Below are 17,399 nucleotides of genomic sequence, written 5' to 3'. Positions count from 1 at the left end.
TGTAGCTTGGATATAATAATAAATAATAATAATGCATTTCTTATATAGTGCTACAGACCCAACTGTCTCAGAACGTTAAAAATGACAGAAGTCATTATTACCCACAGAGTGGCACTCAATCTATCAACCTCGCAAGGATGAAAGGCTGAATGGACCATGCTGGACCCAGAGCAGGCTGCGAACAGATATCAGGGGCGAGCGCTTAGCTCACTGTGCTATCTGACCGGCATCAAAAGGCAATCATGGCACAGCAGGCCGGGGGGCCACGTCTTGCCATGCCCATCCTACTTGTGGTGACATTTGTAAAACAGAAAGGTCAAGGCTGGAAAGGTTTTAATTAATCAAAATACTAGCATTGGTTTGGGAATGTTCCAGACCGCCGTTGGTTTTTCAGCCTGCCATACCATTATACCATTACAAAATGGCAAGACCGTATGCAAATCAGACTTTGTCCCATCCCCCCAACACTCATTTGTGTATACAAATTAGAGATTTTAAACATTGTGTCTTCCTGCAAAAAGCTTCCTGCCCTGCGTTCCAAAGGAAGGCTGCATAGTGGTGCCTGTTTTCCAAAATGTTCCCATTTTCAGAGTTGAAAAATGTGGGAAAGGACATGACGGACAGGAAGCACAGAGCAGAAAAATAGAAATGTAACGGACTGTAATGTAAATGTACAGGCGTGTAAAGGGGTGTCGGCCAGTTATACACTGGACATCGAAACCTGCATATTCTTTTTACATTTAGAACTACACAAAGCCATTATTGATTAAAGACATTGGGCCTCATTACGACCCAGGGGGTAGAGGGTTAACTGCGCCGGTAGAGCTGCCGGCGCCGTTAACCCTCTACCGCCTCATTATGAGGTCTGCTTGCGGGTCCCGCTAAGGATGTCTGGTAAAACTAGGCGTAACTTAGTGGGACCCGCTAGCAGACCAGGATGCTTAGCATCCTCCCCATTCCCATTGAGCCCTGTGGCGGCTCAAATGGGAATGGGGATGTCCCGGTATGGGTCCCGGGTAAAGGAATTACTGGGCCCTCCAAGGTCGGAATGGCCCTGTAATTCCACATTCCTGGAACCCGGACCCAGTACCCGGTATGGGGGGAGCCAGGCCGCTAAAAGCGGCATGTCTACCTCCATACTCGTAATGAAGCCCATTGACTTGCTCTCCATATTTTAAAGATCTGGGCTTGAGGCGTTGCTGGGGTGGTGCTGAGGGGGCAATAGCCCTGGGTCTTTTGGTTGTAGCCCCGGATAGAAGCTCAGGGGCTACATCCAAAAGCCTAGCTAGCCCCGAGTCCCGACAGTCCCGACATTAGCGTTGCCCCAGATCTTTTCCAGACCTAGCACCACCCCTGTTTATAAACATGTAAAGTTAAAACCAATATTTCACTCATTACATGGAAACGCTAGAAGATCCACAGGTCTCTTTCCGCCGAATGGTTGTATTTTAAATAGCTCCTATTTCTTTTAAATCCGACCAAATCAGAACTTCCGATCTGATGAGACATGTATGGCATGAGGCACATGGAAATTGCGTGTAGTGCTTTCAATGTACCCCATGCTGTAAATATCCCATGTGATGCCAACCTGTAATTAGCTATTATTTGTAAAATAAGAGAGATTTAAAGTACCAGTTGTTTTGATCGTTACCGTTATACCTGTAATGAGGGTTTTTGTGCAGTACATTTATAAAGTTTGCCCTTTAAGTCCTTATTCGGACTCTGCGGCCTCCCTTTGTTCCGCGGTTGCTTGGCAACTGTTCAGGCAGCGCACGAGAGTCAAACGAGCGTGCAGAGAGACTTGCTCTGGCCCTAAATGTTTTTATTATTTTACTGAAGAGGACATTGCAACTGGGGTCACAAACTCTCCGGCATCTCTGTATTCCGATTAAAGCAACCAGCCTGCAGGCCCCCACTCTGTTTCACATAAAGCTGCACACAGCTTGAGCCATTGTTTCAAAATGGACGACAGCCTCATAGAGAAAGGATGCCACATCCCTATGCACTGCCCCCAAATATGAGGAAACAAGGAACTGCAACAACCTTATGCTCGGTTGCTGTGATTTATGCCGCACACTGCTGCGTTCGCATAGTCTCCAGGCACTCTGGCGCAACTGAAAGAGAGGGTAAGGGGGGTAAATGAATGGAGAGGCGGGAAATGTGCGCGAGCGTTGCTGCTGCGCTGATGTGTGCAGTTTGGAAGTACCCAGGTACTGAAGAGGAACTCTCCCATGGAATCACTCACATGCAAAATGTGAAGACTAACGAACACTACGGGGGTCATTATACATTTGCTGATATCCCGCCAGTAATTCCAGCAGGATACCGGCAAACTGCCCGACCATTTCCACTGCCTGATATCCCGGTAGTACTGGGATATTCCAGGTGAGGGAAACGGTGGTAAAAAACAAGGAAAATCACAGTGATTTTGTCAAAGTAAATGACCAGGTTGTAATTTAATTTGCCAAAATAACATAGAACCCTCACCAGGCAATCCTTCATGAAAGTCCTTCCTAAGAATGGGGGGGGGGTCAAGGACACACACATCGGTAGCAGGATTGTTTCCTCTCAAGCCAGTGCTTAATTTGTAACAGAATAAGTGCCAGGGCCCACATATTTTGCAGCACCTCTTTGACCCATTGGGGAGGGCATCTCCATGCCATACCTGCTACCTCCCACGGCTGCTCCCAATAGTGTCAACATATTTGGGCTAAAGCTGCAACTCACATCAACTCTTTGGGGTTAATGGATGCACTGATTATGGCAGATATGTTCTTACAAATACCCATCAACATAACATAAACTAATCTTGTGATGAAACACATTTAATAGCATTGCATGTTTAAACACATAAACAATGTTAACACTTTGCTCTGATTCTACAGGTGGCAAGAGGAACATTTTGACTGTCTAGCCCTACAAGATAATTCCTCCATTGGTAGATTGATGGACAAATGCAGGCACAATAATTACTGAACTGACAAACCTTCCTGTGAAAGAATAAAGGAAGATCTTGTGGTCTTCCCAGGACAGGTTCTCCTCTTTGGCAGTGGCCTTGGTCCTGACATTGCCCCAGTGCTGGTGCTGTTGGATGCCCTCTTGTTGTTAACACACCCTTCTGTGGCACTCCTGCTGGTTATTACAGTAAATAACCAGCTGCACCATGTCATGCAAGCTGACTGAAGCAGTGTGTGGGCACGATCAGCACGAATGCCCAGCATTGTCAACGTCCAACTCATTGCTATTCATGAACATTGATACCTAGCACTGTCACACCAGTATAGGTGATCAGCTTCATGTACTAGAATGAGCTAGCCTAAGGTGAAGACACAGACCCGGTTCACACTGTTCCTTGTTGTGTACCGATCTAACTTAGGGGTGCCCTTAATCAGTCTAGTGAGGTGCAGGAATGGTTTACATGGGTTTGCACGCAGATTTTCTGCGTTTAGACCGAGTTATGATTTTTCATATGCATGTTGTTGGGGTACTGGCAATAGTTACTGGGAACCCTGCGCAGGGTCCTTGAGATGCAGGCCTGCTTGCAGGGGGCCGCACGCACTGTTTGAAGGGTGCATGTATTCACATCCGTGGAGCACTCAAAGGTAGCTGTTTCTGGCTGTTTTTCCTTTGCGTGGGGGCATGTCAGCGGCGATCATTCCGCGACTTACCTACACGGTTACATTGTGCAGAAAATTCCACGAACGTGCAGGCACGCATTTTTTATCCCCTGCAGAGGCCCTTGATTCAGATTGTGCTGCCAAGGCAGACAATGTTGGCATGCCCATGTGTGTCTGGCCATTACCACAATATGCTCTTGGCGAACACACACGGGTGGGTTGTAGTGACAAGTGCATCGAAATGTTACATCGCTATAAGGTGCAGAGTGGTTATGCTGATGATGAATGGATAAACACTACAAAGCGCACCATTTCTTTAACCACCGGTGATAATAATATTAATACCCACTAATGCTTCGTTGATCATCTGGTATCAGCACTAGGGCCCGACATTAAGGACCTTGCTTTGCTTGGGCCTATAACCTGGGCCCTTGGCCGTTATCTGCTAATCCAGCCTGCCACCCCAGGTATGAATGCTTAATTGAGACCTCTTTTGGATATCAAGATAATTCCTGGGTGATGAGCAACTGAACATGAACATGCTTTAGAATGCCAACTTAAAATGAAATGACCAGTGCTGTTGAGTGAACTGACCTTCAGATCTAGGTGCAGAATGTATTGTTGATGTAAGTAGTAAACCCCTTCACATATCTGCCTGGCAAACAGAATAGCATCCAGCTCAGTTAAAGTGTAGTTCTCATCTGCGATTCGGTCAAATAATTCCCCACCGTCAACACTAGTTCAAGCAGAAGAAGAAAGAAACAGGTCAGACACCGGAACTCAACATTTCCAGAATAAATGTCATCTAAATACCGCGAGTATTTTTTAGCGACTGACGTAAGTTTGGAGAGGTTTTTTAATTTTTTGCCAATGAAATTCATGGTCATAAAACAGCTCGAAACGTACTGCAGTTCATACAAATAATCCGCTAACACTAACAAATCCTTTTTTAAAGAAAAAAAAAATAAAACAAGTAACATTGCTTTTGCTGCATGCGACATTGTGTCCGTAGAACGTCAGCTCTTGCCTCTTTTGGCTTGCTTGACACCTCTGAAAGCGGCAAATGCTGCAAAAATGATTTGACAATTTCTTTTTTTGTTTTTAGCTAAGACACGTATTTATCAATTCACGGATATGACATTTACATCTGTTGCCATTTTGAATTTCTTTTGATCATGTAAAGCCACTGCCACCAAAACAGACAACAAATCCTAACAATAACCCTTTAGCGCTGACAGATGCTCGGCTCAGCAACCACAATTCATGTGACTTTGTTACTGCAGCGCATGTCTTTTCACCACCACACCTTATACTAGTGGTATTGCATCAAAGGCCTCTCCTCATTGCACGATTAAAGCCACATTCTACATAAACGGCGTTTGTTACTTATGTTCTCAGCGCTCAGGTGTTATTTTAGGGTTTGTGATAAGCTCTGAGACCTGTTTAATGTTTTGGCCATGTAAATTCACTGCCACCAAAACTGGCCAAAACCCTCAGCACTGACAACTATTTTGTTAGGCATACAAATGATAGTGCTTTGCATTTTACAGAGTGTGCTTACAGGCTGTCTGCTTTTACTCTTGAAAAACAGCCCTTGACAGCACGAGAGCTGTTTCACTGTACAAAAGTGTCGATTTGGGGCCCGATTCATGGAAAAATGCACATTTCTCCCGCAACTACCGAGTGCCCAGAACGTAACTGCACAAGCCTGCACGCAGAATAAAAATGCACACACCGCGTATTCATGGAATTTACTGCGCAAAGTAACCGTATTCGCAAGTCGCCCCGGAACACCCCTGATATACCCCCACGCAAAACATAAACAGCCAGAACAGCTACATTTGCGGACTCACCCTGGTACAATTACACGCACCCTTCAAAGAGTGCGTGGGGTCCCCCGCAAGCAGGCCTGCATCTCTGGGACCCTGTGCAGGGTCCCCTGTAACTGTTGCCGGCACCCCACCAACATGCGTGTGACACTTCGTAACTCCAGCATAACTCGGAATATCTGCATGCGAACCCCGTAAGCCGGCCCAGCACCCCACTACGCAGCGCACATTCATCCCTAAGTCCAATAGGAACCCCGTCAGCGTGCACACCCCCCTAAATCCGACATGCAAATTAACCTCTGCGCTGAGAATCCTATGTGCAAGTCTACTTACGCCTGCCTTCGGTTGCCAGAGAGATCGAGGGATTTGCATGGGCTTTTTGCAAGCAAGAGATTGCGCAGTCACATCCATGAATACGCTTTGCTGTGTGCATATATCAGGCATGATATGAACTGCCTGTGGACCGTCGCTCGTAACGCCCACTTGTTTCCCTGTCCTTCCTCATTTTCCGAGTTCTGCCCCCTACTCCGCCCTCTGCGCAAACCTCGCCCTCGTTCTGCGTGGAGTCTCGCGAAAGGCACTCGGCCGCTCGCAGAGACGTGCCGAGCCTGCGTGAAATCCAAGGAATATCCTGCACATTCGATTGCATGAATCGATGAATGGGATTTCACACGCAGTTTGGTGCGCAAGTACCCTATTTTCCGTGCAAATATTTCCATGAATCAGGCCCTTGACCTTTAATTGAAATGTTGTGCAACATTAGAAGGATGCAGAACAGACTGAGCATTCAATGGAGGCAAGCCAACATGAAATATTGAATTTAAAAAAACAGCAGACCGCTTGAACTGGGTAAAAAGGGGTGGAGTAATGATGCAATGGACCAATCAGAGGCCCTTTCTGCATCATGGAACCGCTGATTGACACCTTAATCCCTCTAGAGGTTCTTCTCCAAGATCTGTGGCAGAATGCTGTCTCTGTCAAGACCTTAAAAGGATTTTAAGCAGGTTGCACAAGGTGAATGCTGATTATTAGCATCTTCGATAAGATTCCTGTCTAACTTACTACTCCATAATCAGGGTGAAGCTGTTCTTGCACTCAAATGCGTCATAAAGCTGGATCAGGTTGGCGTGGCTCAGCTGGTTCATGATGTTTATTTCATTTTTAACTTCCTCCTATTTACACAAACGAAAGAAGGCAGTTGTCAAACTGGGCACTTCTGCCGCAGTCCAATCACAAAATATCTTTGCAAAGCACACATTTTAGAGAGGTTTCGGGATCTGTATGTCATCATTCTCTTTGCCTTTGATGCATTTGTGAAATCAGTTATAATAATGTGCACATTCCCGATGAATAGCAAAATCCCGTGCATCCAATGAGAGAACGGGGCCTGGTTGTGACTGGTACATTTACATTTACAGCCTTCCGGCAAGAAAAATGGCAAGTTGTAGACTACAAATCCATGATGTCATAGAAAAGGCAGGGGAAATGCACAGACTGGCGGGTCGGGTGCTCCTTAACAGCGTGTTCCTATTGGCTGCTGCCATGAAACACAAAAGGGTTTCAGTGGGGAGAAGCTTAGTGGCTCCTTCCACATGCCTTTCTGGATGACTTGAGCAATTCAATCTAATTTAGAAACACACTGATGTGTAGTGTATGATACCCTGTAGTGTAAGGGGTACCTGCGGATTTGTAGGGTCATTGCAGAATTCAATACTGTCCTATGGATACAAAGGTCGAGATCTGGGGCCTTATTACAGGACCTTTGCTTTGGGGTAAGTGCAATCTTGCATGGTATTAGCAGTAGCACAAAGATTGCCCTAGTGCAGTATATCTATATTTCAATGCATTGTTGCACAACACACGGTTTGCCTTAGTGCTTGGGCAAACTATGCCCTGGTGAAAAAATGCCTACAGCAATCTTTGCTCTACTGCTAATACGGTTCAATATTGCACTTGCGCAGGTAAAAGGTTACTGTAACAAAGGCTTGTTAGGCTTTATAGTCATTGCATCGAATGCAAGACCATAGAATGCCTTACCATAGAAGAAAAAAATGCATTGAATGGGTGGTCCCCCCCTTTTTTTAACCTTTAAAACCCATTATAATTAAAATAAACCCGTCCCTTTAAAGAAAATACATTTGATGCTTTTTTTCAATGCTTTTTTTCTATGGTAAGGCATTCGATGGTCTTGCATTCGATGCAATGACTAGATACCCTTGTTAGTGGTGGTTAGAGAGATGTTCTGAGCCTATCCAAATAGCAGTATTCTTATTTGAAGGACTCCAGAACATATGAAACTTCATTAAAAGTTTGGCAGCATTGGTAACAACAGGCATGGAAACACAGGCAATCTCGGATATGTTTCAGCAGGGGAAGCTAGCCCATAAAGGGGCACGGGGCGGCACCCCGCCAGAAGCACCGACCATTGTGGAGGAGCTGAGCCAGCACACTGAAAACACTGAGTGCTCCCTCAGCTGCTTGATGCAGCTGAGACAGCACTCCTGGGCTGGCTTTAACTATTAAAGGGAAACATAATTTCCCTTTGACAGTTTTCTTCCCCAGCGCCCATTTCCAATCGATCATGCAAGACAGGGGGTGTTTTGCTTCCCCAGCCTTACATGGCCCATCGGAGATGCAGGATAGGGACCCGCACCTGTGAATATGCGTGGGGGGTGCGCCCTGCAAATTCAGATGGCCTGGGACTTTGTGGATGGAGCACTCCGGCTCCTCAGCACATGTGCAGAAACCTGGATGCGTTCTGTGCTTCCTGGTTCCTGCTCTTGTGCAAGTGAGGACGGAGAGCAGAATTTGGACTGGGGCTGAAGGTAGCAGCAGAATTCTGCATGTATAAATGAGTATGTTGTTTTGTGGGTGTGTATGTATGAGTGTGTGAATGAGCAAGTACATGATGTATAGATGGTTTGGTGCATGTGTGAATGAGCGAGTGCATGGGTGTGTGTCGAATGAGCAATTGAATGCTTTATCAATGAGTGAGTGAATGTGTGTTTGAATGAGCGAGCTAATATGTGTGTGCTCTTGTGCCAGTGCTGGGCATTGATTGGGGCGGGGGGAGTCATTTCTTTGCTGGGCATCCATGATAAAGCTTGCGTGATAAAACACTCCGTCTCCCCTTTTAAGCTAACCTCCTACTCTACCACTGACAAAGCCTTTAATAATTGTAACACTGACTGCCCTCAACACTCACTTCCGTCTTTCAACATTTACTCCTAAACTCTCCCCTCCTGGTCCATGGATTAAACATTTCATTTGCACCTCAAAAACTACAATGAGAAAAAAACCTTTGTACTTCATCTCTCACAAAAGCTACTCCTCTGCTCTTGACATGGCCAAACACAACCTTGATCTCTCCCTCATTTAGCCCCAATGCGCTCAACCTAAGGTTCTCAAGAGATCACTAAAATCTATTCTCTCCTCTCAAGCCCTACTCCATCCCCTCTACTCTTTCTGCTACTGGTCTTGTGCCCTACTTTGCCTATAACATTTCTACCATTCAAACTACCCTAACTACCTATCTGGGCTCCTCCCCCCAAAATGCACTTCCTTTCTCCCCCACGCTCCTCTCTCACTATCATGTCTTTATTCACCCCCACAAATGCAGACAAAATTATTAGCCTCCTCATCAGGGCTAATCCATCCTGCGCCCCTAATGACCCCGTATTACCCCTCCCATTCAAATCCATAACCTTAGATGTTGCTCCACTACTTTCTTCACTCTTCAACACCTCTCTAAATCATGCCAATGTTCCAGATTCGTACAAGTCTGCGACTGACATCCCCATCCTTAAGAAACCTGGCTTTGATCCTAACTGCCAAGCCCAACTACCACTCTGTCTTCCTCCTACCGCACTACTCTAAAATTCTTGAGTGTGGTGTATTCAGCCGACTCACTGAAGTCCTAGATACCAAAAACCTTGGGGACCCTCTCCAATCGGGCTTACATCCTATGCACTTCACCGATACTGCTCTCCTCAATGTCAACAACCACATATCTTCTGCCTCTGATCCTAGCCTCTCTATAATCCTCATTCTTCTCGACCTCTGCTGCAATGGACACTGTCAACCATTGTGACCTTCTCTCAACCGTATCTCTCCTTGGTATCTGATATAAGGTCCTAATCTGGTCTGCCTCCTATTTTGCCCCGCCCCTTCCGAATCTCCTGGAACAACCTCCTCACCCACTCACCCTCTTACTATTGGCATACCCCAATGATCAGTCCTTGGTCTTCTTCTCTTTACCTTGTATACCTCTGCTCTTGGCACCCTTATTTCCGACTTTGGCTTCTCCTACAGCACTCAAATCTTCTATCGGACAAACTGCTATCTAAAATCTCCAGCTGTTTCTCTGTCATCAAACATTGGATGGCTTCAGACTCATGTTCAATGCAACTAAAACTGAAGTTCTTTACTTCCTGTCTAAACAAACTATCTCCTCCTCGCCCTCCTTTTCTCTTCTGTTCTGATCCCCTTCCCTACTTCAAGTCTGCTGGCTATCTGGGAGTAGTCTTTTACCCATCTCAGAACTTCTCTCTGTTCATCTTCAAATCTTCCAAAGCCGTCCGACTCAATGTCCTTAACATCAGAAAAATAAGCCATTTTCTAACCTTTAAAACTTCTAAACAGCTCCTCGCCTTCCTTGTCCTTTCTCGCTCTGACTACTGTTCCAGTCTCCTCTAGGACCTTCCCAACTATTCTTTCACACCTCTAGCTAAAGTCATAAACTTTGCTGTTTGCACACTCTTTGACCTTCCTCACTTTTCTTCTACCTCCTCTGCCTGTCGCCAGATTGGCTGGCTCTCAATGAAACAAGGGGCTAAAAACAATGTTTTACTCATTATTTTTAAAACAATTCATGGACTTGCCCCACACCACCTTTCTGCTTTTCTCAATACCCACTCACATGCTTGTTCCCTTTGATCAGCATTGGCCCACCTTCTAGCCACTTCTCGTGCCCCCATGCTTCCTCTCGTTTCCGCAGTGTCACTCTTGCTCCCCTATTATGGAATGCTCTCCCCTTCTCTCTCGGCACCACTACCACTCTACCGCTCTTCAAAACCAACCTGAAAGCCCTCTTCCTTATTGAAGAACTGACAGCCTAAAATCCAATACTTTTCTGTTCTCTCATCCACCTTCCCACTTTTCCCATCCACCTTAGTCTATTCTAAAGACCTTCTTCCCCATCCCTCCTTCCTAAACCTAGCACTTCCTCCAGATTCCCATTCCTTTCTTATAATGTCCTGTCTTCATTTCTTTCTTATTATGTCCTGTCTTCATCCCTGGTGCCTGTTCCCACCTTCCCCTACATCATCAGGACTTTGAACCCCTCCCCCAACCCCATTGTAAAGGACACATGTCCTCCACTCTGTTAACTATGCTTAGATCTCTGTTAGCATTTTCATTACAAAAATGCATTTGCTTTCCTGTATCGTCTTCAAATAAATACAATAAAATAAATGATAAGTGCTATTACGTGGCTAGTGTGGCATTTTGGTGTAGCCAATCTAGCCATTTCTTTCTGTGGCATGAACTGTTTTACTGGACCTATCTGATAAAGTAAACATGATAAGTGTGATTACATGTCTAGACTAACTTAGATTGGTGCAGCCAGTTTGGACATGTTTTCTTATTTTTTCATAGCATTTTTAATGGCAAAGCCAACAGGAGTATGTTCTTACATGGGGATACTGCTATATATTGACCAGATTGGAAATGTTTTCTTATAGTATCATCATTGACATTAAGCACAAAGCAAGTTTGAGTTATGTTACCTTTTTGTTTTATAGTTAGCAATTGTCATATTGTCATTGATTAATTAAAATGGAGTATTACACTATGTCAATGGTATTGGAAAAATAGACCTTTGCTGGAGTTTGTTGAATCTCGCGCACATGTAGTGTGTGCTCTACTTTTCTGAAAATACATTATATATTGTGTTATAATTGGACTTATGAATGGACCTGCTCTTATTAGTACCTGCAACATCTTATCCTGTAACTGAAACATTTGATAGGCCCCGAATGTCATGCTATACAAAACTTGTTCATTATTAACTGTAAGAACTTTCGAGCCAATATCTGTAAACATAAATAAATATTAAATGAATGACGCTATCATTTTCGTTGTTCCATTGGAAAGGTCTGGCACCATTGTAAGTTGGATGTTTCAGTGAAGTTGTAATTACTTATTGTTACGCTTGCTTGTCTTAAACCTTATGTTTATGATTTGTGCCTAAGAAAATAATTTAAGAAAAAGATAAATAGTGCAAATTCTTAGGTTGTTTTGACAAATACAGAGCACTAAGGGCTTTGCAAAAAATCCATATTGTTTTTTTAAAAAGAAATGTTTTATTTACTATTTTATTGATGGGCAAACTAAGTGCCGAGCGACAGATGTCAGAGCGCGTGAGTGGGACTCTATCATTTGGTTTTAAAATGTTTTTATTCTGTAGATAAAGTAACTATTGAAATATTAGGATTACTTAAGGAGAGTATGTCTACCTTTTAGGATTGGTCTGTTATGTTATAGTTGTACATTAATTTGGTTTTTAGTGGATTTCAATCTGATTGATGAAAAACGAAGATACATAGTAGAAAACGAAAAGGACTATTATTTAATATTTATTTATTTCATTTAAGCTTTTATACAAAGCTGACCCCACACAGAGGGTCTCAGAGTGCTTTAGAAAGTTCAGAGGGAAGAGGTGAAAAGAAGTTACAATGTTTTTAACAACAGGATAGATTAGGCTAGATAAATGATAGGGGCGGAGTAGGTCTGGATGGATTAGGATACGCACTAGTGGCATAGTAGATCTGGATAAATAAGGATAGATAAGCGATAGTGGCGGAGTTGATCTGGATGGATTAGGATTGATACACGATAGTGGCGTAGTAGGTCTGGACTGATTAGGATTGATAAATGAGAGTGGCATAGAAGGTCTGGATGGATCAGGATAGATAAACAATAGTGGCAGAGTTGGTTTGGATGTATTAGGATAGATAAACGATAGTGGCGTAGTAGGTCTGGATAAACAAGGATAGATAAACGATAGTGGCAGAGTAGGTCTGGATGGATAGGCTAGATAAACGATAGTGGCAGAGTAGGTCTGCATGGATTAGGATAGAAACATGACGGTGGTGGTGGAAGACTGGATGGATTAGGTGTGGGGAAAAAGGTATGTTTTCAGGATTTCTATTTTCATTTTAAGTGACCAGACTACTTTGAACAAATTGAACATGCTCAGTGAAATGTCCAACAGTTGGCTTCTATAAAAGGCTTTGCATATGGTCTTCACTCCAGGCAAAATGGTTTTCTGATCATTGTTATTTGTTAAATCTGATTATGCTAATATAATTTGCAAAGCCCACACTGCCTATGACACCTCCTCGTCGGGGACGGATTCCAGCCACCTTTGCTGCTGAAAGGTTACATGAAGCTGAGCAGGGGTAGAAAGAGATGTATATCAGAGTGGATGAACCTAAATATGTCAAAAAGATGGGTCTCGTATCATGAAATAGCTAGTGGGCTGAAACCGTGCCAAGGCCAAGCCCGGCACATCATCTGCCTGGGGTGCCCAACTGAGGAGTACAGCCAGGCATATCTCTTCAATGTGCTGATAAGTAGCCCCAACATCTTTTTTGGCTGCATCATCGTTGTTGCCTCCTTTTTCCAACTACCCGGCTGCAGTAACCTGTATCTGACTCAGGCCATACAATTATCTGGGCTGAGAGCATCACATCGCCTGAGTAGAAACCCAAAGCTAGAACATCGGCCCCTGCGGCAGAGTGCAACCTCTGATTGGCTGGCCTTCACCCCTTTGTGTCTCGATATGGATGGTGGGCATAGGGCGGCCAGTTTGCCTGTTTGCCGGCCTGTCGTCCTCTCTGACTGGCCCTGCTGGATTCCCAAATAACAGCCCAGGAGGAGATGCTCCCTCACCACATCTGTAATTACATCCATATGTGTGCCTTTTCTACTTATGGTCCACAGCTGGCATTAGGATCTCGTGTATAGCTCAATTTATAACAGGGGGCTGGAGCCTCTGGCTCTAATTCCCTCCTTTTGTCCCAGGATTATGTCCAGTTGCCAGTACAACACTTAACGTCCTATTCATCGGGCCTTTCAATCATACTATGTGTTCAATTGCATTGTGCTCCTTTGCCTCCCCTCCTTTCTTACCCTGTACTCATGTTCTTGAGCTACCTCTCTGAGGCCCTATCCCTCCTCCCACCATTTCCCCCTTTCCTCTCCTTATTTCCTCTCTCCAGGATAAGCAATGCAATCCCCTGGGTTTAGCTGTGATTGTTGCCTTTCCTCTGCCCTCTACCACTGTCCCTCTTTTTAGACAGGACCTAGAAGGCAACGCCCTGATCTTACCTGTGATAGGCCGCTGACCTTTACCCTCTTGCGTCAGTCAACCCTCTGAACTGAGTAGCAGGAATCAGACTGCAGGTTGTTTCAGTGACTGTGGCCTATCTCCCTTTCCCCTACCTTTGCTTTGAAGCAATATTGTTTAGCAATGCAGCACATTAGGAAACATAAAATATATTTTGGGGTGAACTCCAGAGTCCTGAATTTATCAATTCTGGCCTTTCACTCGCACGCTGTTTGCTGGGCAGCCATTTGTGTAGCTTGGTGTGAACCAGAACAATGAACCTTCTTTGAAACCACAAGGTAAGCTCTGCCTTAAACGCAGGCCTTTTTGGTATAAGTAAGGTGAAGGGGCAGTGGGCTTCCTATCGTTCCCTGAAATAGTAATGGCTGAATGGGAAAGTATGAAAATAAATCTACATCCTTAAACTATTCCTATTTGTTACCAGCAGTGAAGTATATTTTTGTAATGTATTTTCTTTTGGAGAAATGACCCATGGTTGACAAGAACACACAATACATATACCCAATTGTAAGGAAAAGAACATGTGTTACAGACAGTGGAATTTACACAAGAATCACAGGATATCTTTCTAATTCGCAACACGTGAATTAGTAGAAGTATTTCATGGGTTTTGGTCTATACCAGTAGTCTTCAAAATGGGGGTGCCCCCCTTCAGGAGGAGGGCTAAGGAGGTCCATGAGGGCCCAGACTCTTTAAAAGGGGATTAAGATTACTGCTTGTAATATAAAACATTATTGAAGTGACTGTTTTTATAGGAAATAGAAGCAGTAGATAATCTGTTTATATTCTAAAGAGCGTGGGCCCTCGTGGGCATCCTTTGGGCTCCTAGGCGGGGCTAACCCCTAGGTGGCGGGGCCTAGAGACAATATTTGTACCCAAAGGGGGCCTCGGAATGAGTACTGCTGGTCTATACAATGTGTGAATGTGGCAAATTATTTCAGTGTGCTTCACTATTTTTGTCACAGCCTGAGGCTAGACTAGTTTCCTCTCAAAATGCCCGACATGTTTTGGGACCTGTGAAAAGATTTTGAAGGCAAATTAGTTTTGTGGAACTGTAAACAAAGAGATACATGAGTGAATGCTCCAGGAGGTGGCCAGGGAGACTGGGAGCGAGGGCGAATGAGAGAGAGAGTTTTCCATTTGGTACACTATGTCCCCTGTCCTGTGGAATCCGGGTCTAGTTGCCCCTGTCCTTGGAGGGCTGTAGCTCCCAGCAGATCCATTCAGCTGCCAGCAATGTATCTTCCAAGGCCACATGCGCAGCCAGCAAGCAGCACAACAAACATCGTTCAGGCAGCAGACTTACCCTGTCCTTGGCACTTTTCACTTTGATAATTTTGGCAGCCAAGGTGAGGCCTGACGACATCTCTGCACACCTGTGAACTTGCCCAAAGCGACCCCTGCGCACACAAAGGACAAGAAAAGACATGCACTACTTTAGGAGAAGCATGTTTCGCCATTACAACACATAATTAATGCTATTATCTGTGATCAAAAATAGCCCAGTGCAATGTGAGCGGGATCAGCGATGCCCCTAGCAGGATTACTCGCATTGTCTGTCCCGGCCAGTTGTCCCATACCCCCCAGGATTGCTCGACTGCTTTGGACGGCCAGCCTCTTCTGGTATTTTGTTTAGGAGCTATAAGTGGCCCCTCGTGGGGCCACTTACTATGGTTAATCAGGGCGGTTATTTTTTCATCTGAACAGAGAAACCGCTGCACTGCAGAAGGGGCATGGAATGTTAATGTCAGCAAAGGGACCCTTCCTTGCACGCTGCACCAGTTCATCCACCCTTATAAATTCCCTGGATGCACGGGGGTGGTGCTGCACTCCTCCGATTTTATTTACACATCCTCCAAGAAGTCCCTACATAGCAGGGCCGGCCTTAGGGCAGGGCCGCCCAAGCACCCGCCCCGGGCGCCATTAGCCCCTGCCACACCAGCTCAGGGGAGTCTTTAAGTTCTCCCCCGAGCTGGCATGGTGGGAGAAGGCATAGCAGGTGCCCTATTGAAATTAAATGCACCCTGCTCGACCAGGGGTGCGTGGGTGGGGGTGCCCATTTTTGTTTTGCTGCCACTGCTAAGGCCAGCTCTGCTACATAGTGTGTGGGCCAGATCACGACTTTGGCGGTAACGCCGGTGGTATTACCGCCGGCGGTATTAGCCCTACCGCCAAACTCCCCGGCGCTAATAGTGCCGGATCACGAGTTCGGCGGTAATGTTCCCCATTGAGCCCATTCGGGAATGCCCCATTCCCCTTTGGGCTCAATGGGGAAAATTTGTGCTCTTACCGCCGGCGGATTTCCCGCCGGTAGTAATAGCGTGAATTTTTGGTGGATTTCCCCCCAGCCAAGAGCTGGGGCAAAATCCGCCGAAGTCCTAATTTGGTGGACCCTTAAATCCGGCAGTAATAGCACTACCGCCGGATTTAAGGGTTACCGCCAAAGTCGTTATGAGGCCCAATTTGGTCAGATAAATCATGACCCTTAAGATCTAAAATAAATACGTGCTGTGTGATCTGTCACCTTTTGAAGAATTGCGGTAGGTTACCTAAAGTAAAGAAACATTTAAACACTGCAAAAGGAATAGGATATAAATGGAACGGAATGCCTTCATAATGGCAACCTCCTATTTGGTATGCGTTGATAACAAGTGTTTATTCTCTGTACGGATTTTGGGAAGGCAGTCTAAAGTATTGGTAACGGCCGCGGCCTTGGTTGCTGGACTGACGCATTTAAAATGGCATTGCAGGTGACTGACATGGCCGCCGCCTCCTGAACTTAATGGTCCTATAATGACAGGCAGTGTTTTCAGGATGTGATTGCTGTAGGAGGCTGCTGTCAGAAAGAGCTCCTTCCGCAGATGGATTTGATCTGATTGGTGCCAGAAAGCTTCCAATGTTCGCTCGGTAATAGAGAAAAATAGCTGCATGCAGTATTTTTCTCCCGAATGCCCTGGGGCCTGTCAGGTGAAGGAGGATGGAGAGTATGCACTTTGGCACTGAAGGAAGGAAGGGAGCTGCCACAAAAAGAATTAAGTGATAATGCGGAGATGATATCCCCAGTTTAGTGAAGGCTGAGAATGGCAGAATTACAGACGAAAGGTTCAATTTCTAGATTTGGCGAGACAGATCTCCCGACATTATAATTATAATAATTGCTTATTTATAATGCGCTTAATAGCAGAGACAGGTTTCTATGCGCAGGATCATGATTGAAACATGTGTTGCGCTACGTTGTCTTGCCTCCAAGACAAACGCGCTGCCCCTGAGCTATCCCCCTCACCCCTCACCCCTCCCATTGTCACAAGACGTACATTTCTATGCTCAGTTTTATTCCACTCCTAATAATAATGTTAGTTATCAAGTGATGCATTAAGGCCAGGGGTGGACGGGCCTATAGGGAACTGTGGAGATTTTCCAGTAGGCCTCTGCCCTTTGGCTCTCTTTTGTGTGGTAACCTAATTTATTTCCATATGTTCTCATAGGAAAAGGGTGGGGCTTGCTGAAAATGTGCAATATGGGGTCACCTTAAAAATGATTTCC

General features: G+C 45.1%; 1 protein-coding gene across 1 annotated transcript in view; it reads right to left on the bottom strand.

Moving 5' to 3' along the window:
* MYLK3 (myosin light chain kinase 3) overlaps positions 1-17,399 on the bottom strand; it is a 529,860-nt gene that overhangs the window by 206,215 nt on the left and 306,246 nt on the right. Inside the window, exons 6-8 of the mRNA XM_069607066.1 lie at positions 15,163-15,256; positions 6,509-6,618; positions 4,212-4,353 (exon numbers count right to left, since the gene is read on the bottom strand). Of these exons, the coding sequence (XP_069463167.1) occupies positions 4,212-4,353; positions 6,509-6,618; positions 15,163-15,256 (346 nt within the window). The remainder of the gene's footprint in view (positions 1-4,211; positions 4,354-6,508; positions 6,619-15,162; positions 15,257-17,399) is intronic.

Source organism: Ambystoma mexicanum, chromosome 1p (genome assembly GCF_040938575.1).
Source record: "Ambystoma mexicanum isolate Mex_15411 chromosome 1p, UKY_AmexF1_1, whole genome shotgun sequence".
Classification (NCBI taxonomy): Eukaryota; Metazoa; Chordata; class Amphibia; order Caudata; family Ambystomatidae; genus Ambystoma; species Ambystoma mexicanum.
The sequence above is the reverse complement of the archived record's forward strand: the minus strand, read 5'-3'. Positions and strand labels throughout refer to the sequence as shown.